The sequence below is a fragment of the Antechinus flavipes genome, chromosome 1 (assembly GCF_016432865.1).
Source record: "Antechinus flavipes isolate AdamAnt ecotype Samford, QLD, Australia chromosome 1, AdamAnt_v2, whole genome shotgun sequence".
In the NCBI taxonomy this organism is placed as follows: domain Eukaryota; kingdom Metazoa; phylum Chordata; class Mammalia; order Dasyuromorphia; family Dasyuridae; genus Antechinus; species Antechinus flavipes.
The window spans coordinates 340985310-341011017 of NC_067398.1; the positions used below are offsets into that span (position 1 = coordinate 340985310).

General features: G+C 36.3%; 1 protein-coding gene across 1 annotated transcript in view; it reads right to left on the reverse strand.

Annotated features, from left to right (window-relative positions):
* The window catches only part of LOC127545732 (uncharacterized), a 54642-nt gene extending 31114 nt beyond the window's left edge, over nucleotides 1–23528 (reverse strand). The window contains exons 1-3 of the mRNA XM_051973202.1: nucleotides 22984–23528; nucleotides 18775–18987; nucleotides 6319–7296 (exon numbers count right to left, since the gene is read on the reverse strand). Coding sequence (XP_051829162.1) covers nucleotides 6319–7296; nucleotides 18775–18987; nucleotides 22984–23406 — 1614 coding nt within the window. The 5' untranslated portion in view covers nucleotides 23407–23528. The remainder of the gene's footprint in view (nucleotides 1–6318; nucleotides 7297–18774; nucleotides 18988–22983) is intronic.
* Nucleotides 23529–25708: the final 2180 nt, after the last annotated feature.

Consider the following 25708-nt stretch of genomic DNA (forward strand, 5'->3'; position numbering starts at 1 on the left):
CACCCAAAGAACGAACACTGGGAAACAAATGTGAACTATCTGCATTTTAGTTTTTCTTCCCGGGTTATTTATACCTTCTGAATCCAATTCTCCCTATGCAACAAGAGAACTGTTCGGTTCTGCAAACATATATTGTGTCTAGGATATACTGCAACATATCCAACATATAAAGGACTGCTTGCCATCTAGGGGAGGGGGTGGAGGGAGGGAGGGGGAAAAAAAATCGGAAAAGAAACGAGTGCAAGGAATAATGTTGTCATTATAAAGTAATCATTAAATAAAAAAAAACCTTAAAAAAAATTATTGTGCTACAAAAAATGATAAGCAAAATGGTTTCAGAAAAAACTCGAAAGCTTTACATGAACTTATGTTGAATGATGTGAACAGAACCAGAACATAAACACATAATCTTGTGTGATGATCAACTATGATAGACTTAACTCTTCTCAGCAATAAAGTGATCCAAGAAAACACCATCTGCATCCAGAGAAAGAATTATGGTGACTGAATATAGATCAAAGTATAGTATTTTCACTTTTCATTTTTTCTTTCTCATGTATTTTTCCAAAGCTTTTGATCTGATTTTTTTTGCCCATGACAAATATGGAAATATGTGTAAAAGAATTACACAATGGTTCTGATAAAAGCCTAATTTCTAAAATATAGAGAATTGACTCAAATTTATAAGAACTCAAGCCATTCTCCAATTGATAAATGGTCAAAGGATATGAACAGACAATTTTCAGATGAAAAAACTGAAACCATATGAAAAAGTCATATAAAAAATGCTCTAAATTACTATTGATCAGAGAAATGCAAATTAAGACAAATCTGAGGTACTACTACACACCTCTTAGATTGGCTGAGATGACAGGAAAAGATAATGACGAATATTAGAGGGGATGTGGGAAAACTGGGACACTGATTCATTGTTGGCGGAGTTTTTAACTGATTCAACTATTCTGGAGAATAATTTGCAACTATGCCCAAAGGGCTATAAAACTGTGCATACCCTTTGATCCAGCAGTATCTCTACTAGGCTTAAATCCCAGAGAGATCTTAAAGGAGGGACAGGGACCCACATATGCAAAACTATTTGTGGCAGCCCCTTTTGTAGTGGCAGGAACCTGGAAAATGAGTGGATGTCCAATAGTTGAAGAATGGCTGAATAAGTTATGGTATATGAATGTTATGGAATATTAATGTTCTGTAAGAAACAATCAGCAGGATGATTTCAGAGAGATCTGGAGAGACTTAAATGAATTGATGCTAAGTAATGATGCATGACAAGAAGATTATAGGAAGATCAATTCTGATGGATGTGGCTCTTTTTAAAATGATTGAGGCTAGTTCCAAAGATTTTGTGATGAAGGGAGTCATCTACACCCAGAGAGAGAGGTCTCTGGGAACTGAGTGTGGATCAGAACATAGTATTTCCACTCTTTTTGTTGTTTGCTTACATTTTGTATTCTCTTGTTTTTTCCCTTTGTGGTCTGATTTTTCTTGTGCTGCACAAAAATTGTATAAATATGTATACATCGATTGTATTTAACTTTTTTTTAACATGTTTAACATATATTATTTGCCATCTAGGGGAGGACGGAAGCAAAGAAAAAATCTGTAACACGAGGTTTTGCAAGGATCCATGAAAAATTATCCATGTATATGTTTTGAAAATAAAAAGTTTTAATTTAAAAAATTGCACATATTTAACCTATATCAGTTTATTTGCTGTCTTGGGGAGGAGAAAAATGAGAGAGAAAAATTCGAAACACAAAGTCTTGCCAAAAATAAATGTTGAGAACTATCTTATACATGTATTTGGAAAATAAAATACTATTGAATATTTTTTAAAAAGGACCGAGTGAATAAATTATTTTGACTACTAAAAACAACTATATTAATTACAAAGGACACTTGTATCCATACAAAGAACTGATAAATAGATGTATAGAAGGATTTTTACGTATATATGTATGAATACATATATATATATATATATGTATATGTATATGTGTATACACACACACACACACACACACACACAAACATATCTGCCTAGTGGTAATTATCTCTAAGGTGGGAATACAGATGGAAAAAAATAGGGGGAAAAGGAAGCTACATAATAACTTTATTATATTTTCAAAAATAGCTAGTTGTACAGTTTTTTTTGCACAGTTTATTTGCAGTTCCATGAAAAATAATCTTTTTTCTACTCAATTAAGTTTTAGTGTTAGTTTTATTTCTTAAATTCAAAATAAAATTTTTTTAAAAAGAAAATCTACTTGTGACCTCAGCATGTATAAGGAGAAGATCAGAGGTCAGAAGATTTATATTTAAGGTTCTAATTTCAACTTCTACCATCTAATAACCTTGGGCCTGGGGATAAATCACTGAATGTTTCTGACAGGGGTGAACCCTGAAACCGTCCTCCTTGAAACTGTCCTTCTTGACTTTTGGGGTGAGCCCTGAAACTCTCCTCTGACAGGGACCCACTCTTCAGGGCAGTTAAGTGATTTCATTAAGATTAGTCCAGGACCACTCCTAATAGCTGAAACTTAAGTGGTCTCATTTAATTGGAAATCTAGGCCTGGACTAGGCCTAGGCAGTGACAACATTGAAAGAAACTCATTCAATTGAAACCTCAGTCTCAGATTTCCTATTAAAAACACAATTTTAAACTCATATTTTTGCAGAATGTCCAAAACAGGATCATGCCTTGTCAAGGAACCTCTCTCCTTAGCATAGCTGTTTGCCAGGATTCCTGCTAACTATGAAGAGATCTTCTTCTCAGTGAAAACCTTTTGTCTTCTCTGCCAGGACCTTGTCAGTCTTCCTAGAAAAGCTGACTTCTCAGTGCCAATAAAACTTCCCTTTTGCCAGTCAAACTTTTTGGGTTCATGAATTCTTTCACATTGAACTTGCATCAACCAGAAGGGGTTCCCACAAATCTCTGCACTGCCACTAACTGCATCATTTCTATGCCTTCATTTTATCACATGTGAAAGGTAAATTACAATTCCTGCTCTCTTGGATTCACAGTTACACTGAGGATCAGATGAGATCATGTATGGTATGCTTGGAAAAGCATAAAATACTATATACCTGAAAGAAAAAATAAAGTCATCCAAGACAATTACAACATGACAGAAAATGCCATTTGAAACCAGAGAAAGAACTATGGAAACTGAATGCAGATCAAGGCATACTATTATTTCCACATTCTCCCCCCCCCCCCTTCTCATGGTTTTTCCCTTTTGTTCTGATTCTTCTTTCACCACATGACTAATGTAAGACCTATATCAGACTGATTGCCATCTTGGAGATGGTAAGGGAAGGGAGAGAAAAATGGAAATAAAAATCTAATAAGTGTCAAAAACTAATAAACTAAAAAACAAAAGGTCAGAAGAAATATCAGAGGAACATGATGAGCAAGATACCCTCAGAAAAATCTGCAAGAAATTATTTAAGCTGATGTAAAATACAAATGTACTGTGTACAAAGTAATAGCAATAATGTAAGATGGTCAGCTGTGAACAACTTAGCTATTCTTGGCAATACAATTATCTGAGATAACTCGGAAGGACTTTTATGATGAAAAATGATAGTGACTGAATACAGACTGAAGCATATTTTTTGTCTATCTTTTTACACTATAGCTACTATGAAAATATTTTGTATGACTATACATGTATAACCTGTATCAAATTCCTTGCTTCCTCAATAAAAAAGGGTTGGAAGGAAAGAAGGGAGAGAATCTGAAACTCAAAGTTCTAAAAAAAATATTTCAAATTGTTTGTACATGTTAACTGGGGAAAAATATAAAATACTAAATACAAAAAAAAAGTAAAGGCAAGAAATTCAGTAGTATCAGATCTTAAACTATGTTATAAAGTGAGAGCATTTTCATTATTTTAAATTAAAATTTTCTTGTGTAAATAAAACCAATGTAACCAAGAACAGAAGGAATACAGAAAATTGGAAGGAAAACTTGGATGGACGATCTTAAATACAATTCTGATTATGTTGAAATACTACTGTGATGTAGAAAATGATGAGCTGGTTGATGTAGAAAAAACATGGGAAAGCTTGGACCTATAAAGGAAAATGCTATCCACCTCCAGAGAAAGAGATGACAAATGGAATATACATAGCACAGTCTCACAGATATGTGTATATATGTGTAGGTTTATAGATAAATCCATGTATGTGTATGCATATATACATTATATATACCCATGTTGAATTAAAGCTTTCTTTAGTGGGGGAGAAGAAGAAAACATAAAACAAAAAGTACACAACAAAGAACAAAAGAATACATACATGGAGACAGAGAAAAACTGGATAGCTTTAAAAACAATATGTAGTGTTTATTAGTCTTCCTTGAAATGGAAATTTATTGTTTTGTATTGAATCTTCTCATGTTCTGCTGAATACATGGAAATGTTCTTTTTTTTCTTTTCTCATTCTGCATTTAATAGTTTAAAATGAATAAAAAATTTACCAAAAAGGGAAATAAAAATAAAATACACATTAAAACATTTTACACCCAGGAGCTAGATCAATAGATGTTAGAATTAAACTGTCTTACCTCCCATCTCAATCCTATGCCTCACAGTCCTGATTATATACTCCATCTGCCAGCAACTCTATATCCCACTATCAAAAACACCATTGTTAGAATAAGAATTCTATAGTGACTGAGGAATGGGGTCATAACCCTTTTAGGGTTTTAGTATTTTTATTTTGGCCCACTGCTTGATATTTTCATATCCTAATCAAGTGCTAATGTTATTGTTTAAATGACCTAAAAGAAATAGTTCTACATCCAGAGACTGCTGACTACTTCATCACAAAATGGCCATGATGCCATTTCCCTAAGTTAGTGGAAGGGATGCTCCACAGCCGAGTTCAGGACTGATCAGTTTCCAATGCATCCACATTGGTGGCTTACCTTTGAGCTTGTCCAAGCTGAGCTCCCCTGATGCGGTTACCAGCACCTTCTTCTAAATTCTCAGGGCAACATCCCCCAACAGGATGGATTGAAAAGCAGTAACATATTCTGATGTTTGGAGACAATTCAAGCTATGTAATACACACACCCATCCCAAAGCAAGTTCTGCTTTGTTCGGAGTAAGGCTAAGGGTAACTATTGATGGTAGGCTACAGAAAGGAGGCCACAAAGGAAAAAAATACTGGGTATCTAACAAAGATAAACATGTACTCACAATGCATCCATACACACAGCATATCTAAGACCCACTTCTCTGAAGCAACAGCTTTTAGGGCACTGGCTGATCAAAAAAAGGTACAAAAAAAAAATCTTTCTAACACCATAGCATAGAAAAGTCTATAGAGTCATAAATCAAGAAAAAAAATGAAGTCACGCAATTCAAACCCACAGTACCATGGACAACTAGGATTTCTAGGAACAAAGAAGCTGCCTTCTTAGAGCTAGAGCCTAGAATATCCATAGACAGGGTACCTATTTTTGGGAACTGAGCCAGAAACTCCTCTTCTAAATCATGATTTTTCAGCATTAACCTGAGAGAAAATGGGAAATACCTTAACCACTCTTTCCCTGAAGAAGTCCAGTAAGGAAGTAAGAGATCCCAATAGGCCAGGTAGACGGAGGGATGTGGTTCTCAGGACGGAGATCTCAAAGCCTGAGTGATCATGATACAAGATAATTTCTGGCTAAGGGAAGAAAGGAGTTAGTAATCAATAACTGATATCAGTCCTATTTATTATGCTGAACATTATTTTTATCTGTCTCAAGAGCCACACTCTTAAGACTTCCTAGATAGAGGTCAAAATCACTGTGAACCATAAATAGCTGGCATCCTACTATCTTCTAGGCCAGTAACTATCTACTTAGACTTTAAAAATTGTCCCAAATTCATTTCAGAGAACTCAGTTATCATTTATATTATACATCCTGAGGAGAGGGCACTGACCACCAAAGCCTGTCTTGATCCTCTGAAGTACAACCTTCATTTTCCTGGGATATGAATTCCATTCTTTCTGAAAAGGCAAAAATCCTGTACACTCCCCCTTGTAAGGTAACTACTGGCAAAAATAACAGTAAATACCAAATAGCAAGAAACATAGATTACTCAATCATAAAATAAACGTTAAGAAAGGTTTCATAGGCACATGGAACTCAGGTGACAGCCATACACAGTAAGAAACATAGGCTTTGTCCTTGAGGAGCTCACAATACTTTTTGGGATTTTGACTGCAGGATGCATTTTCTGATATTCAGTAATAGCAAGTTGTAGGAAGATCGCTCAATTCAAAATGTGCACAAGGTTAAACTCTGGTGTGTACTCTCTGATGAGTCACAAGGCCAGATGTATGCCTGAAGGCTTTCCCACATTCTCTGCATTGATAGGGCTTCTCTCCAGTGTGAATTCTCTGATGCTGAGTAAGATTAGAGCTGTGATAGAAGGCTCTCCCACATTCATTACATCCATAGGGTTTCTCTCCAGTATGAATTCTCTGATGTTGAATAAGGGAAGAGATCTGACTGAAAGCTTTCCCACATTCCCTGCAATGATAAGGTTTTTCTCCAGTATGAATTCTTCTATGTTGAACAAGGTGGGAGCTCCTACTAAAAGCTTCTCCACATTCACTACATTCATAAGGTTTATTTCCAGTGTGAATTCTTTGATGCTGAATAAGGTCTGAGCTTCCCCTAAAGGCTTTCCCACATTCACTACATGAATAGGGTTTCTCTCCTGTATGAATTCTTTGATGCTTCCTAAGATCAGAGCTTTGTCTAAATGCTTTCCCACACTGAGCACACTTGTAGGGTTTCACTCCCATATGAATTCTTTGATGTTTTCTAAGACCAGAGTTCTGTTTAAAGGTTTTCTCACATTCATTACATTCATAAGGTTTCTTGAAAGTTGGATCTTTTTGATGCACATTAGAAGATGAATTCTGTTTAAAGTTTTGGTCATTTGTAGCAGATATATAGGGTTTCTCTGCTGTATGTATAACCAGATCTGAATTCATCCGGTAACTACTCAGACACTCATATTTATGGCCATTCTCTCCTAAGGGAATTTTTCCAGAAGAGAAGGTTGCTACCATAAAATTTCCATCCCAGGAAAGGGATTGCTGTGTGTCCAAAGTGCCTTCACATTCAAAGGCTTCTCCAATCTTGGTTCTCTTGGAAACATCTATTGGGAGGGTTCCAGATATCCTCTCCTGTGACTCCACTTCTTCAGGAAATTCCTGCTTTGGAAGGGACCATTTGGTGTAAGTTTCAAAATCTGAAATGATCAATAGAAAATACAAATGTCATGTATGCTGGGAGAAAGGATCCTTCTTAAAAGGAATATTAACAAAGTTTCATATCTCCAAGGTCTTTTATATGCAATGCCTATTGTGGTTATTACAACCACCCTTTGCATAAGCAGAAAATATGATTAACCTTATTTCTACATAGTAGGAAAAAAAAGATAAGAGGTAATAATGTAATATAATGATGATTTTGAAGTCCCCTCATTTTAGGGGTGGGGGGAAGGGGTTCTTCTGTTCTAACAATAAGTCAGTAATCCTAAATCTTCTGGCTTTAGAGTCTGCTTAAGAGAATTCCCACATTCCCAATCTAAGAATTTGTCTGATTCTGAATAGACCACTCTTCAATTCACTCCTGACTGATAAATCTGGTTAATGAGAAACAAAATCTGGAGACAGAGATCACTCCCTGGTCCTGGCCCTACTTCTGGGCCATAGAATTAGCATGTTTGTGATGGAAATCTGGATAAAGCTGTCTCCTCTCTTTTAGGACTTTTAAAAATTTTCTTGTAATTTAGTCTGCTTGTAATGGCATCATAATTACAATAAAACTTCACCCTTTGACCAGGAAATAGGTTCAAGGCAGCAAATTCTTTTGAGACACCTCGCAACACTGATCTATGACCCCAAACTTTTGGGATCCCCTTCCAAACTTCAATAATAAAATCACAGATTTAGAGTGGGAAGGGTTTTTAGAGGCAATCTATTCCAATTTCTTTTTTTACAGATGGGGAAACAGGCCAAGAGAGATTAAATAACTTTATCAATGTCACACAATTAGTGGGTTGTGAAGCTGGGACTTAAATCCAGATTTTAAATACACCAACATTTCAACAAAATCACATTGCCTCTTAGAAACAGAGTAGTTAAAGTTAAATTTTATTCTGTGTAAAAAATGCTATACCTGTTTCAGTGAGCTTTTACAAACCGTCATCTCCATCTAGAGGGAATAGCAACAGAAAGCAAGAGTGAAAACACAGGTGTCAAGTGAGAGAGTGAAGAGGTATTTATTTGGCAGAGAGGATAGTATAGCACAAAAAAATGAGCCAGTCTACAACAATAAGAAGAAACAAATCAGAGAATGTAGGAAACCAAAGACAGAGGGAATGGTCTCATATGCCAAATATTTATAACATATTTTTATAATGTATATGTTATTATAACAAAGAATTTGAAGGAAGTGGGTACTTATCACATGAAGAATGATAGAATATCATCAATATGAAGCACTCAGAAAAATTTTAAGAAGCTTTTTATAAATAACAGTTCATAAAGAATGAAGCAAACTCCAAAGAATAATTTACATGATCACCAAGATGTAAAGAAAAATAATGTTCAAGGATTTCAAAACTCTGAGCAGTAAAGTGACCTAACTTGAGAGCATAGCTGATAAAGACATGCATCTCTCAGCAGAGAGCTGCAAATAATAAACATGGAATGAGCCACATTTTGTCAGTTTTGCTCATCTGTATACTTTTAAGTTACAAGGGAGGGTGGAGAGTGAAGAACTTAGAAACTGAGTGTGATGAAAAAAAGATTATCAATGAAACATTAAAGAGGGGGAAAATATGGATGAGTGAATCAGGATAATATTACAAACTAGAAGTAAAAAACTGGAGTTTGGTGAAAACGAACTTTCCAAGGGTGGGAAATATGAGGGGGAGAGAGGATGTAAGACAAGAGACTGAACAGATAGATAGTAAGGATAATGAAACAGTTTCCATTTCATGTTTTTTTTTCTTTTTTAATAATAACTTTTTACTTTTCAAAAAAATGCAAAGTTGGTTTTCAACATTTGCCCTTGCAAAATTTTGTGATCCATATTTTTCTCCTTCCTTCCCCACCTTCCCTATGCCTAGGTTAGCAAGTAATCCAATATAGATTAAACATGTGCAATTCTTCTAAACACATTTACACATTTACATGCAGCACAAGAAAAATCAGATCAAAAAGGGGGGAAAATGAGAAAAAAAAAAAAAAAACAAGTAAGCAAACAACAAAAAAGGATAAAATGCAATGTTGTGACCAGACCAGTTTTTTCATATGTTGACTGGACCTTCCATTCATTTGTAGTTACCCAAAAGTCTTCTTACCTTGGAATATTTGTTTCCCACACTAGCTTCCTTTTTCCACTTCTGAGCTCCTCTTAAAGCCTTCATTATAGAGAGAGGCCCAGGCCAGCTGGCTCTTGATGCTCTGGACTCTGCCCACCATGCCTCAGCTGCAAGCTAACCTTGGGGCCTTCTTACCTGGGAATGTCCCTCCACCATGCCAGTTTCCTTCTCTCCTGGCAAGCTCCTCCAAAAGCTTTTTAGACCTAGACCCATTCTCCAGTGGGGTCACTTGGCTTGCTCCCCAGGCTTCTGCATTCTCTTCCCCCACTCCCTATACCCCATAGAATGTATTTGAATTTGTATTTCTCTCCCCAGCCTGGCACAGCCTGGCACATTGTTAGGACTTCACAAATGCTTGTTTGCCATGCCAGTGGGACTAGGCAAAAAGGGACATCTCAGTCCTGTACCACAGAATACATCCATGATAAACCCTTCAGTTCTGCAATCCATGTTAGCTCATGGGGTTCAGCAGCTGTCACTAGATAAGCAGGGATGGGGTATATACACCTAACAAGAATTACTAAGAAGACAGATGCCTGATTTCTTATAAATCTAATCAAAAGGGCTTTAAGTGGAAGAGGAAAGAAGGGATAGAAAACTGCTGATTAATTAGAGACCATGGAGATTAACTACAATTTAGGAAGAAGTAAAAATGGCCATAATATCATAAAAAACAAAAATCCAAAAGAGACTATGCCAGTTTGGATTGTTCTCTTTCCAAGCCAAAAATGGCTTGGATATTCTATTTAATATTAAATTAAACTATTTCTTGAAGATTTGTACCAAAAACACAGAATATACATTATGAATATTTTTCTTTAACAAAGACAGATTAAAACAGCATTGATATTGTCATTGGAGTATACTAAAAACTATCTGGACAGAAAGAATGAACTGAGCAGTTTTATTCTATTTAATATTAAATTAAACTATTTCTTGAAGATTTGTACCAAAAACACAGAATATACATTATGAATATTTTTTTTAACGAAGACAGATTAAAACAGCATTGATATTGTCATTGGAGTATACTAAAAACTATCTGGACAGAAAGAATGAACTGAGCAGTTTGGAAAACAGATCACAAGTCTAGAATGCTGAAGTAGGGCTTGTTTTTTTTTTTTTCTTTAAGAATGATGTAGTTGTCAAGAGATAGTTTACCTATCAGATCTTTGGAAAAGAGATAAATTTATGGCCAAAGAAGAACTAGAGGACATTATGAAATGTAAAATGGATAACTGATTACATTAAATTTTAAAAAAGATTTTGCAGAAACAAAACTAATACAACCAAGATTAAAAGGAAAACAATGCTGGGGAAAAAAAATTTCAATCAGTGTTTCTGATAAAGGCCTCATTTCTAATAAATATAAAGAACCAAGTCAAATTTATAATACACGTCATTCCCCAAATGATAAATGGTCAAAAGATATGAAAAGACAATTTTCAGATAAAAAAATTAAAACTATTTTTAATCATATGAAAAAATGCTCTAAATCACTATTGAGCAGAGAAATGAAATGCAAATCAAGACAGCTCTGAAGTACCATTTTACAACTTTCAGAATGGCTAAGATGACAGGAAAAGATAATGATACATATTGGAAGGGCTGTGGGAAAACTGGGAACACTACTGCATTTTTGGTGGGAGTTGTGAAATGATCCAACCATTCTGGAGAGCAATTTGGAATTCTGCCCAAGGGGCTATCAAACTGTGCATATTCTTTGATTCAGTAGTGTCACTACTGTGTCCCAAAGAAATCATAAAAAAGGGAAAAGGATCCACATGTGCAAAAATGTTTCTAACAGCTTTTTTTGTGGTAGCAAAGACTTGGAAAATTTATCATCTATCAACTAAATTTCCCATTTATCAATTAGGAAATAGTTGAATAAGTTATGGTATATGAAAATAACAGGGGGCAACTAGCTGCTACAGTAAATAGAGCACCAGCCCTGGAGTCAGGAGGACCCAAATTCAAATCCAGCCTCAGACACTTAAGACATCCTAGCTGTGTGACATGGGCAAGTCACTTAAACTTTCCCCCTCCTCCTGCCAAAAAAAAAGAAAAAGAAAAAAAAAGTAATGAAATTTTATTGTTCTACAAAAAATGATGAACAAGCCAATTTTAGAAAAGCCTGGAAAGATTTATATGAATTAATAATGCTGAGTAAAACAAGCAAAACCAGGAAAACATTGCACATAGCAAGATTCTGTGATGATCAACTATGATGAACCTGGTTCTTCTCAGCAATTCAATGATTCAGGCAATCCCAATAAATCTCATTTGCATCTAAAGAGAGAACTATGGAGTCTGAATATAAATCAACACATACTATGATGTTCACTTTGTCTTCTTCTGTTTTTTTTTCCCTCATGTTTTTCCCTTTTGTTCTGACTTTTCTCTCCAAACTTGATTCGTATAGAAATATTTTAAAAAGAAATGTACATGTATAACCAGAACAACAATACAGCAAAATGTTGTTTTACATGTACCTGGGGAAAATAAGAAAAAAAAAGAACGTAAGAAAACTATTAAACTAGTAAATAAAACTAAGGATTGGTTTTGTGAAAATAAAATAACAAAAAAAGAACTATGTAGTTGTAACAGGGAACTTCATTTGTCTAGAAACATGTCAGAATCTTTCTCTTTTCCTCCCCTCCTCTTCCCTCTTCTATTCTCTTTCCATCTCTCTGAGATGGATGCATTTGGATGCATACTCTATTCCAATCAGTATAAAATATCAGTATAAATAAACAAATAAAATCAGTATAAATCAATTTGATATCATTCTATATAAGAATAGTGATTATTAGGCCTCAGAACTGTGAGCTGCAGATTCTAAGTTCACTTGCTAAGTTTTCAGAGGCCTTCCATCCTTGTTTTTCCTTCTGTGAGAGGCAAACTAGGGTTGTTCCACAGAACAGCTAAAATTCAATCAGACAATGAGAAATACTGAAAAGCTAAAGTTCTATGGAATGTTGTAAGCCTCAAGGTAATGTAAGATAATAAGTATCTCTGTCCAATGAGCTTTCAGGAGAAGAGACTCACTTGGCTCCAAACTTTTGATAAAGATATCCAGGCTAAAAACTGGCTTAAACTGACCAGGTTCAAGGACCAGGAAAAGGCTTTTCTTTATTGTGCTTGCTTAATAAGCTTCATTCATATAAGCCAACACACCCCAAATAGAATTAGAACCTCATTAACAGAGCATAGGATATATGACAAGGAAGGGGCACATGTTTAGGAGTAGCATGTAAGAAATATGTAACTCTAAGAGGAGTTGACCAATTTCCATCTTTGGGGAAGGAATTGCAAGGAACTAACAGTATGAAGCTTGTCTGCTCCTGGACTTAGTGCTCTCTCCTCCCATCAGAGAGGAGTCTATTTCTGGCCAGAAATGACCAGTTCCTCTGGACTTTCTCTCCCAATAAAATTTCTTTGTTACCTGACTTCTGGAGTCAGCTTGTTTCTAACACTTGTCGTGGTGACCAAGCCCAGTATGCAGAGGTGACTCAACTACGTAAAAAATGCTCCAATGTATTTTTGTACTTCTAGACCATTCTCTCTTCTCCAACAGGAGTAGTGACCATCTTATGACCACTTAGATCACTGACTGAGATAACTCAGACCATTTCTTCCTGCCTAACCTAAGCAGAAGTCTTGTGTCAAGATATTCCTTGTGTCACCCAACTTGTTACCTGCTGACATCTTATTCTGCTTATTTTAGCTTTGTTGTCACATGTCAATCAATGGAATTACTCTGTATTTAGTATAGCTGTCTAGATATATACATAGATAGATATAGATATAAAAATAAGGCACTGGCAGGAAAGTAAGGAAGATCTGAGGTCCACTTCATTGGAGGCAACCATGGACTCTTTAATAAAGTGCCACTAACTCAAAGCCCTGCCTTAGTCTCTTATTGTAGGTGGGAAAATTTAATGCCCACATCTCCCTTTCTCTCCCTAACTCCCAAGTCAATAAGAATTTAAGAATCTTCAGAGTGGACCACACTTTGTTAAATGGTGAGATGACAAGTACAAACAAATAAAAGACAATCCCTGCTCTCAAGGGATTCACAATGCATAAAGAAAGTTGGAGGTGGGAGGAGAGAAACTCAGGATGCCTCACTCATTTTGATCTGGTGAACCAAATCAGCTTTTCTCTTTTCTCAAATCCTCTGAAGTCTCATCTTATCACTAATCTTGACCTGTCTAAGGGTTGGCTTTAGATTTCTCCTGCCATCCACTTCTGCCTTCACTCCCACTGCTAAATGAAGGTGGAAAAAATCATGCAATTAAGCTGCCTGGGTTCACTACAAATTTATGTCTGTTATCAGTCTGACTTCATAATCTCATAAGAGGCTTTCTTGGCAAAGATCCCAAGGCAGTTTGCCATTTCATTCTCCAGGGGAGTAAGACAGTCATTAAGTGACTTGCCCAAGATCATGCAGCAAGTATCTGAGATAGGATTTGAATTTAGGGCTTCCTGACTCCAGGCTCAGTGCTTTATGCACTGTGTTACCTAGATGCCTCAAATTTATGTTACATAATCTCAATCGGGCCCTCACTACACTAAGGGATTCCTTTTAGACTTTCTAAGTCCATTCACTATCCCACTCACAACAGCATCTTAGTTAAAACTTTTCTTTTTTTTTTAAATTTAATAATTACTTTATATTGACACTCGTTTCTGTTCCGATTTTTTTCCCTCCCTCCCTCCACCCCCTCCCCTAGATGGCAAGCAGTCTTAGTTAAAACTTTTCATCCCTCTTCAAATTTCCAATATCTCCTAGACCCTGACTCTCAATTGAGAATCTTGGCTGATATTTCAATGAAAAACTGAGGCCATCATTTCTAAAATATATAATTAACTCAAATTTATAAGAATACAAAACATTTCCCATTGATGAATGGAAAAAGGATATGAATAAATAATTTTTCAGATGAATAAATTAAAGCCATTTCTAGTCACATGAAAAAATGTTCTAAATCATTATTGATCAGAGAAACAGAAATCAAGACAGTCCTGAGGTACCACTTCACAACTCTCAGAATGGCTAAAATGATAGGAAAACATAATGATAAATGTTGGAGGGGGTGTGAGAAAACTGGGACACTAATACATGGTTGATGGAGTTGTGAAGGGAGTTAGACATTCTGGAGAGAATTTGGAACTATGACCAAAGCAGCTATCAAAGTGTCCATACTCTTTGACCCAGCAGTGTTTCTACTGGGCTTATACTCCAAAAAGATCTTAAAAGGAGGGAAAGGACCCACATGTGCAAAACTGTTTGTGGCATCCCTTTCCATAGTGACAAGGAACTGGAAACTGAGTGGATGCCCATCCACTTGGAAAATGGCTGAATAAGTTATGGAAATGAATGTTATGAAATATTACTGTTCTATAAGAAATGATCAACAGGCAGATTTCAGAGAGGACTGAAGAGACTTACATGAACTGATGCTGAGTGAAGTAAGCAGAACCAGGAGATCACTGTACACAACAAGATTTTGTGATCATCAATGGTGATGGATTTGGCTCTTTTCAACAATGAGGTGATTCAAGGCAATTCCATTAGACTTGGGATGGAGAGAGCAATCCGCATCCACAGAAAGGACTATGGAGTCTGAATGTGGATCAAAGCATAGTATTTTTACCTTTTTTGGGGGGGAGGGATATTTTTTGGCTTGTTTTTTTTTCCTTTTTCACTTTTTTTCCCTTTTTGATCTGATTTTTCTTCTGTAGCTTGATAAATGTGAAAAATATGTTTAGAAGAATCACATATGTTTAACTTATATGGGATCACTTGCTGTCTAGGGGAGGGACAAGGTGGGAAGGGAGGGAGAAATATTTGAAATACAAGGTTTTGCAAGGATGAATGCTGAATTTTCACCCTTTTTGTTGCTGTTTGTTTGCATTTTATTTTGCTTCTCTTTTTTTTTCTTGTGCAGCATAATTGCATAAATATGTATACATTAATTGGATTAAACATATATTTATACTATGTTTAACATATATTGGACTACTTCATTTAGGGGAGGGCATGAGGGAAGGGGAAGGAATTGGAATAAAGGGGTTTTTTTTGCAAGGGCTAATGTTGAAGAATTGTCCATGCATACGTTTTGAAAAACATAAAGCTTTTTTTAAAAATTAATTAATTAATTAAAATAAAATGTTTTAATTGATTAAACATAAAAAGGGTAAATGCTGAAAACTATCTTTGCATATATTTTGAAAAATAAAAAGCTATTATATTATTTAAAAAGGGAAAAAAATTGAGGCCAAATGTCAAGACCTCCTTCTTTTGCCTTCCTTCCTCCTCTCAGACCACTCAAATGTCTTCTGCTCTTAGATTTACTGCTACCTCTCATGAAGAGACAGCTCTTCCACTTACCAAGGCTCACCACTTTACTTGCTGAAGGGATCCCATTTTTTCTTGTCCCCTGTAACAGACTGTTCCTTGAGTCATCCTCATTCTTCCCCATATACTGGGTGCTTTTTTGGGCCAACTTGTCCATATATCCTCTGTCCTCAAAAAACCTCACTTGATATGTCCCTTCTCACAAGATATTATCCTATATTTTTTCCTCCCTTTCTTAGCTAAACTCCTTGGGATGCTCTTTTACAACAGATGCCTCAACTTCCTTTTCTAGCACTCTTTTTAACTCTCTGCATTTTGGCTTCTGACCTCATCAACTGAAATTGCTCTGTCCTGAGTAACAAAGGTTCTTTTAACTGTCAGAATTAATGACTGACCTGTCTTCAATCTTCTGGAACTCTATGGTCTTGATAACATCAGTCACTCTCTCCTCTCTAGGTTTTACTCACACTGCTCCCTCCTACTTTTCCTCCTATCTGACTGTTCCTTCTCAATCTTCTTTGTAGGGCATTTATCCAGGTCGTCACTAACTTCAAGTGTCTTCCAAAGCTTTATTCTGTGCCCTCTTCTTTTCTCCCTCAACACTATTTCTCTTGATGACTTAATCATCATCTCTGGTCTGATGATTCTCAAGGATCTACCTAGCCAGCCCGAATCTCTTTCCTGACCTTCAGTGTCTCACCTCCAAATGCCTGTTAGCCATCCCAATGTCCCTCAGACATCTTAAGCTCAAAATGCCCAAAACTAAACTCGTTATCATTCCCCCTAGATCTTCCCTTTTTCTAATCTCATTACTGCTGCCCTAAAGCACCATCTTCCCTGGCTCAAAACCCAAGGATCATCCTTGACTCCTCACTCGTTCATTCCTTATCAAGAATATCAAGACCTGTCCTTTTTACCTTCATGATATAGCTAGTATATGCTTCTGTCTCTCCAATATCATTGCTGTTTCCTTGGTATGAGTTTTCAACACCTCATGCCTAAATTAAATTATTGCACTGATCTTTTGGTGGATCTCCCTCTCCCAAGCCTCTCTCCTTCCTAATCTATCTTCCAATCAGTTGTCAGATTAATCTTCCTAATGCATATATCTATTATACTAATCTATTCAATAAATTCCAGTGGCCCTTCTTGGACAAAATATGAAAATTATCTATCTAGCTTTAAAAATGTTTAATAACCTGGTCTCTTCCTCCCATTCTGGTATTTTTTTTTGTTTATTATTTTTAATTTTTTTTTATTTTCAGTTCCAAATTCAATCCCTTCCTTTAGTTGAGAAAGCAAGCAATATAATACAAATTATATATGCGAAGTTGGAAAGTTATATAAAATATATTTCCTTACTAGCCATGTTAGAAAAAAAAGCAAGAAAAATCAAGAAAGTGGAAAAAACGAGATGATTCAAATCAGTTCCAATTGTTCAGTAATGAAGAGAGCCATTTACACCCAGAGAAACAACTATGGGAACTGAGTGTGGCCCACAACGTAGCATTTTCACTCTGTTATTGTTTGCTTGCATTTTTGTTTTTCTTCTCAGGTTTTTTTCCTTTCTTTCTAGATCCAATTTTTCTTGTGCAGCAAGATAACTCTGTAAATATGTATACTTATGTTGAATTTAACATATATTTTAACATATTTAACATGTATGGAACTTCCTGTCATCTAGGGGAGAGGGTGGAGGGAAGGAGGGGAAAAGTTGGAACAGAAGGTTTTGCAAGGGTCAATGTTGAAAAATTACCCATGCATATCTTTTGTAAATAAAAAGCAATAAGAAAAAAATGTGCTTCAATAGGCTCTCAGAGTTCATCAGTTCTGTCTCTGGAAGTGGACAGTATTTTTTATCACAAATTTTTTAGAATTGTCAGAGATCACTGTATTGATCAACAGTAACAGCAGCCAAGTCTTTCACAGTCGACTATATTGTCAACAAACTATTGTTTCTATGTACAATGTTCTCTCTCCAGTCTTCTTACCTCCCTGCACAGATTGGTGATCCAGTAACATTAGCCTCTTTGTTTTTCCTCAAATATAATCAAGAATTTCCCACTCCTGGCATTTTTGTCACTGGCTGTCTCCCATGACTAGAATAGTTCCCCCCTCCCCAACCCTACCTTCTGATTTCCATGCCTTCCTTTTCTACCAGAAGCCAGTGCTTTCCCTCTGTTGATTATCCCAGTTCATGCCATATAAACTATTGTGTTTGTACAAAGTTATTTGCATGTTGCCTTTCCCATTAGATTGAGCTTCTTGAGAGGACAGATTGTTTTTCACTTATTTTACATACTTAGTACTTAGCACAATGTATGGAACACAGTAGGGACTTAATAAATGCTTGTCAACCAAACACAAACCAAATATACTATAATAGCTTTTTTTTTTTTTTTTGGCTGAGGCTGGGTTGAGATTAAGTGACATGCCCAGGGTCACACAGCCAGGAAGTGTTAAGTGTCTGAGGCCAGATTTGAACTCAGGTCCTCCTGAGGCTGGTGCTCTATCCACTGCACCACTTAGCTGACCTTATAATAGCCTTTTAAGGTTGTCAATAAAGCCACAAAAAGCAAAATTTGCTGTGGATAACTCAATTAGGAGCATAATTTTTTCTCATCCCTGAAAAGTTAAAGATGGTGACAATTCTGACCTAACTTACAAAATACCGTAACACCTAAGATGACTGGTCTTTAATATAAACATCTCTCCACTGCTTCATAGACTCATCCATTTTAAATGGGAAGGGTCTTGAAAGATAATCCCCTCACTTTATAGAAGAGAAAATCCAGATCCAGACAAGTTACATGATTTGCCCAAAATTATACTGATAGGAATTGGCAAAGCTAGCATTTAAATAAATATCCTTTGATAGCAAATCCTGTAAATCATACTACTTCTTAATCATTGTAGACAAGAAACTGAGTAGCCAGATGCTGTTCTGACTGAAAAACAACCTCCATTCTCTTCATCAGATTCCCTTCACTTTCTTCTTTCCCCTTGCTCCTCACCTCTTTCTTGTGGGAACTGGGGCTCTGGAGACCCACACTTGATCTGAGCATTCATAGGCTGAAGCTGGACATTCAGTGCATCCTGTACTTCTCTTAAGGGTTCCATCTTCTCCCAGGCTTCTGCCTCTTTCTGCACACGTGATGCAACTTGAAGATAATGCGATGTTTGGTCTTGTAAAGCAGTCACCTTGAAAACAAAAATATCATATAAATAGAGGAAGTATATGTGTGTGTGTGTATACAAGAGAGACAGACAAGAGAGATGGGACAGTGAAGGAAGAATCACAATCTTGTTTATCACATTCAAAGAGGCCCTATTAAGATTAATCATAAAACAACCTCGGGGACTTCTTTTTATTACCAAACAGCTCCTTTTTGGAGAAAAGCTGAATTGGCACATTAAACAATTAACTTCGGAGACATTTTTGCTGCTGATAAATAAGATATCTTCTGAAATTTGAGTTAATTTTACTATATTGCTATTTGAAAAGTTAATGATGCATTATTTAACAATATGAATGTACAAGAAAATTCAAGCAATTGTGAAAAACTTCTGTTCATATTTATCCATTTTTACCAATTAAAAATAAATTGTGGGGGCACCTAGGTAGCACAGTAGATAAAGCACCAACCCTGAAGTCAGGAGGACAAGAATTTAAATCTGGCTTCAGACACTTAATACTTCCTGGCTATGTGACCCTGGGCAAGTCACTTAACCCCAATTGCCTCAGCAAAAAGTTTTTTTAATAATTTAAAAAAATAAATTGTGAGGCAGCTAGATAGAGCAGTGGATAGAGCATAGGCCCTAAAGTCAGTAGAACCCAAGTTCAAATCTGGCCTCAGACAACTTAATATAATATTAGTTGTGTGGCCCTGAGCAAGTCATTTAACCCCAATTACCTCTCAAAAAAAATTATAAAATTAGCATAATTTACAAAAACTTACCCAATAAAACCATCTATAGACTTTCTATATCCAAAATGTTACTGTAACTTTTGGAAACTATGAAAAATCATGTTGACAACACAGAATAATTGTTCTTAAGCATAAACTCTCATTATACCCTATTAAATAGGATTTAGAATATACAGACTAAGCAAAAGTTGGGAAAATCTGATCACCTCCCCTGTGGTGATGATAAAAGATAACAGCTGAAAGGAATCCTAAAAGTCATCTAAGCCTACTCTTTTGTTTTATAGATGAGGAAACTAAGGACTAGAGAATGATCTTTAAGAATTAAAAAAAAAAAAAGATTCAAAACCAGAGCTTCTGATTCTAAATTCAACATACTGTATTATCTACCAATTTCCCTCCCTCTCAGTCTTCACTTTCTTTGACCTTTTATCCCATCTAATACTAATAACTATCTTCGACTTTCTAAAACCCTTTCTTCCTTTACTTTCCATAACTCCACACTATCCTTGTTCTCTCTGACCATTCCTCTGTGTTCTTTTCTATGTGCTTATAAATAAGTTATCCCAGGACTCAGTTTTTACCCTCTACTCTCTCTCTCTCCAGAGATCTCATTCACTTTCATGTACATTGGCAATTAAATCAATCAGTTTAAAAATGTCAGTTATCCTTGATTTTTCAACCTAATTCTTTTTTCTAGTCATTCACCACCAACTTCTGTAGATATTTTCCTTCCTAATATATATTTTTTCCTTTCTAATTTCCTCTGACTCCACTCTAATTTAGATTCTGTTCATTCCCCTCATCCCTAGGAGAGGAACTGTCTTTATATCCCAATCACCTAGCATCAAACTTGGAATATGGAAAGCACTTAAAACACTTGTTAATAGACAATAGAAGTTGCTTCCTAAAATGGTCTTCTGCCTTTAGATTCCCTTACTAAAGCAATATAATAACATCACCAGAATTGCATTTTGGTTCAAAAAAACCTTCATCAGCTCACCAATGCTGTTGATAAAGTCCAAACTCCCTAGCCTGTCATGGGAGACCCTTCTTTATAGCTTTCTCTTAAAAAAATAAACTATCAGAATCTTCTACCCCAAACTAGTCAGGGATCCTCTAAATACCATATACAGGAATCTGTCTTCCTACCTTTGCTCATTTTATTCCTTCTCCTGGATTGTGAGTATGTAGATATAGACATATATGTGTATACCTGTATATACATAAATATATTTATATTTCTCCTGTAAGAACTACTTCAAGGACTTAAAATCATCCTCCATGAAACATTCTCAGACTAATTGATATTTCATAGTCCTCTGAATTTGAAAACATATATGCATATTATGGATCCCTCCACCCCTTACAGAATGCATTTTGATAGAACTAATGAGCAAAATAATAATAAGATCAAAATAATTCTAGAAGCACTCTGGATTTCAGATTACCACTTATTTGGGAATTAAGTAATATATATTGTAATTTCTGATGCTCATATGTTCATATTTTTATGTTTACATACTCCTGCATTTGATTGTAAGCATTATAGAATAATGGGATCTTAAATGTGTAGATAAAAGTTACTTGGACAAGTAAGAAGGGAAACTAAAATCTTTTCTATTTCTAATACTCTGGAACCCCAATTACATACATTTTCACTTTCTTATTTATCCACCAGTTTAGATGAATCATGCCTGAGCATTTGGCACTGTTCCAGCTCCAAAGCCTGCAAATCAAATTCCCTTCTCTAGTCATACTCTAAAACTCACCTCCTTTCCATTCCTACCAAACTTGTTCCCCACAACCTCAATGACCAGTCCCCTCCACCTTCACTGCTCTATCCAGTCTTGATCCCCAGTGGTCAGCTATTTCAAGGACATTAAGTTTCACCCGATAATCCTTTGCTCCTTTCACTCTTCATACTGACCCAAAATCACATGCTGTATCCAGAGGGTAAGGAGATCCAAAACCACCACCAACATCAGGTTGGGTCCCTCAATATAATTTGCTCTCTATCACATTCCCCAGATTTCAAATGTTTCCTACTTTCCCAAAATCCCCAATTTTATTTTCTAGTCCTTTCCCCAGTCACAGATTGTCCTACTTGTCCTGAAGTCACCTCACCTAGACCTTCTCAACTTCTCTATTCCTCCCCCACTTCAAACCTCTCTATCACCCATCTTTTCTTCCTTCTTGGTCCAAACAACAGTCGCTCTTCCTCTTTGCCAACACTAACTCGATCTTGCCTTTCCCAGGATTTTGTTCCCAGGATAATCCTTTCCATAATAGAATCAAGAAGATCTGAGGAGGAATCCTGATTCAGATCCTTCTAGCTATCTGGGAAAGTCACTAATTAGAGAGTTATCAATACAAAAATGAAATGACAGATGAAAAGCAAGCAGTCTGCAAAACTTCAAGCAACCTGTAAATAATAAGCTATGATTAAATAACCCTTTCTCTCAGCAAGCTCCTTTGTCCCACCTACAAGCCATGTTTAGCCTCCCTTCTACTAAAAACAAAAACTTTCTACTGGCATTTCTACCTCTCTCAAGTGACCATTCCACCTTCTTTCCTCCTCTGTAGAGTCAAGTTTCTAGACAGAAGAAACTACATTATTTCTTTTCCCTCATTATTGGAGCCTCTCTATTATTCTGATTTCTATACTCACCACTCTAGTGACCATATCCAATTTGTTAGCCTTGATTTCTCTTGGAACTTCTGACACTAGTAATCTGCTCCCTCTTTTCCTCCCTCCTCTTCTCCTCTCCTTTTTGACGTCCTAGACATTGTACCTCTTACATTTTTCTGTTTGCCAATCCTCTTCCTCTCTGTCCTTTGAGTTTCTTCCTAAGAGCTGAGCATCAGACTATAGTCTGCACTTTGAGCAAATAATAGTTTTTACATTTTAAAATACAATAGCACTTTATTTAAAAATGCATAAGCCACAGTTTATATCTTGGATCTAAAAAGGCAAGCAGAGAGCTGTAATTTAACAACCATTGCTCAATATGTAAAATGTCTCCCCCATGGCTCTAACCTTGGCCCTCAGCTTTTGCTACTTTATTTTGCTGAGCTTATCACACTTGCAATTCATCAACAAGTATTCATTAAGCTTCTACCATTTTATAGGCACTATGTGCCTATAAAAGTAAGTGCTAGGGATACAAAGGCAAAAAATAGCCCCTGCTCTCAAGCTCACAATCTAATAGATCTAATCTAATAACATAATCCATTTCCCCACAGTAAATCATATCTGTCTCTTTCCCACCTGACATTCTGGTTCACCAAGTTCTTTCTCCAAATCTTCCAGCACAGTTACCACCTCCTCTCCACTCTCTGGATGCCGATCTCTTACCCAGCTCTGCAGATCCTCCGGCAAAATAGTCAAGAACTGTTCTAGAACCAGCAGCTCTAGAATCTGCTCCTTCGTGTGTACCTCTGGTCTTAGCCACTGATGGCAAAGTTCCCAGAGTTTGCTGAGAGCCTCTCGGGGTCCAGGCGTGTCACTATAGTCAAATTGCCTGAACCTCAGGCGGAAAATCTCTTGTCTAGGAGGGCTGTTCTTCTTGTGGTTACCTTTCTTCCCCCATATATGATCCTCTTCTTTCTCTATCTTTATTACTTGAAGTCTCTCTTTTTCTGTTGGCTTCTGGGGATTCAGTGCTGCAGACTCTCTGGATTCTAGAGCCATCTAAACTCGTATAAGTTTGTTGCAGACTTTTTTTTTAAATGGGAACGCCAGAGATATCTCAACTCAAAAAAACTCTTCTTGGGCTGCTCCTCAGGGCCACTCCTAAGATAAGAAACCACTGTTAACGCTGAGAAATAATAAATGCTATTTAAGAACTTACATAAATTAATGATGTGTGGGACAATGACCCTTACCCAAAGTAAAATCAAAGACTCTCAAGATTTAAAAAAAAAAAAAAAAAAAAAAAAAAAAAAAAAAAAGGTTTATTATGATCTTGTGACAAAGGGCAACTCCCAACAGACAAGGTATCAGTAGAGGAGTGTAAAGCACAAACTGCAAAACACAAGATTATAAAGACCAGAAGTGCCCCCCACCACTAACCTCGTCTCCCATTAAACACAGAAATCTATTCCAGAAAAAAAAAAAAAAGGATATTGGTTAAAAAAAAAATTAATTTTCCCTAGAAAACTGCTTTGCAAAGATATTCTTGGATGAGAGAATTCTGTTACCAGAATTCCCAAAGCCATCACCACCTTTAAAAAAAGTACTTAAATGTGAATTAAGAGGTGGTGGGAAACAGAAGAGAAAATGTTTATCCAAGACCATAGAACACCTGTAGCTTTTTAGCTATAGTTCAACTTGTTATTATAAAGTTTCAAGTCACACTTAGGACATAGTTCAAAGCCACATTCCCATGATTCAACTCAATTTATCCAATACAATCACTTCTCTTTTTTATTAACATTTGAAGACCTCTCACACTATTTTTTTTTTTTGCTGAGACAATTGGGGTTCAGTGACTTACCCAGAGTCACACAACTAAGAAGTGTTAAGTGTCTGAGACCAGATTTGAACTGAGGTCCTCCTGACATCAGGGCTCCTGCTCTATCCACGTGCCACCTAGCTGCACCTTCTCTCACCTTCTCTTGATACATTTCCTCAACTAATTTGTTCTCAGTCTCCAATCTTTCTAGGTTCAATTTGTCCTTTTTCTCTACTGAGATCCATCCTCATCAGGAACCAAAGAATCCATTTTCAGTTTGATTGGTCCCACTCTCTACAGGTCCAAGTCTATCTGGATCACCCTCTCCAGGTTACTCAACTTTTTTCTGTGGAAATCCCAATCACATTTCCTCCTTACAAAACTCATAGCTGCTACTTTCCCCTGCAACAGCCCACCACAGCATTCTGCCTTGTGGTGCCTTTTCCCTTCCTCTACATAACATGCTATTTCCTCTAACTACACTAAGCTTCCCACCCCCATTTCTTCTTCTTACACTAACTCTTTTAGGGTGCTAAGTCCCTTCTTAGCCTGCCAGCTAAAGGGATGCCCCAACCTCATGAGATGCTCCTTTTTTTACTGGGAAATTGCGAGTTCACTGAAGAACTTGTCATTCCTATGGCTCTCCCAACTCTATTTAATATCTACCCATCCCTTCATTTTGTCTGTAACCTGCTTCCCTAAATAAATCTACTTTTTGCCAAAGAGAATGTCCATTGTGAGTTCTTCACATGACAGAACCCCAACTTTGAATGCTTGCCATCATTTAGTAACAAACCCCACACCATAGATCACCTCAGTGAGGACTAGATCTGGAATAGGACATGGGCCCGTTTTCTAAAGTCTTTGGCAGGTTTCTTCACTACCTGTCCATTATCATCAATTTTCACATAGCAAAAATTTAATTTCCCACGAACTCTACTTTCTCCAGCCCATAAGTAGTTTAATATCATTTTATGCTAGAGTACTGCTTCTCTAGTCTGAGTGGCTTGGTCTGATAAAAAAAAAAAAATCCAGTGCCTTTCTTGTCTGGTTAGTAATTATTTTGACCATGCCCTTGAGTCTAATTTTAATGAGCCTATTCAGCATACAAATTAGGGTTCTACACACCCAATTTCCATCTGAGACATGTCTATAATGCAACCATTTGTGTCCCCAGTAATTAGAATAGGTAATTTCACAAAGAAAGATGCCTATCAGGAAAGTCAGCAACAACAGAAATGCTAAAAGAAAGATACAAACATATATATCTAGCAACAGATAGATGGCTAGGTAATACTTATTTAGGATATAATGATCACATTTTCAGATAGGAAAACCACAAAATCTTACAGTTGATTTATGCTCATAGCTTCTACTGAACACTAGCCAGATTATAGAAATTTGCTATAAAAATCAAGGATATGATTATAATCAAAAACTGGTCCTTCAGGCCTCAGCTTGAAAGCATATATATGACAAGTAAAGCATCCTTAGTTCAGTTTAACAATTCTACTTTATAGTCAGACTAGGGAATAATCA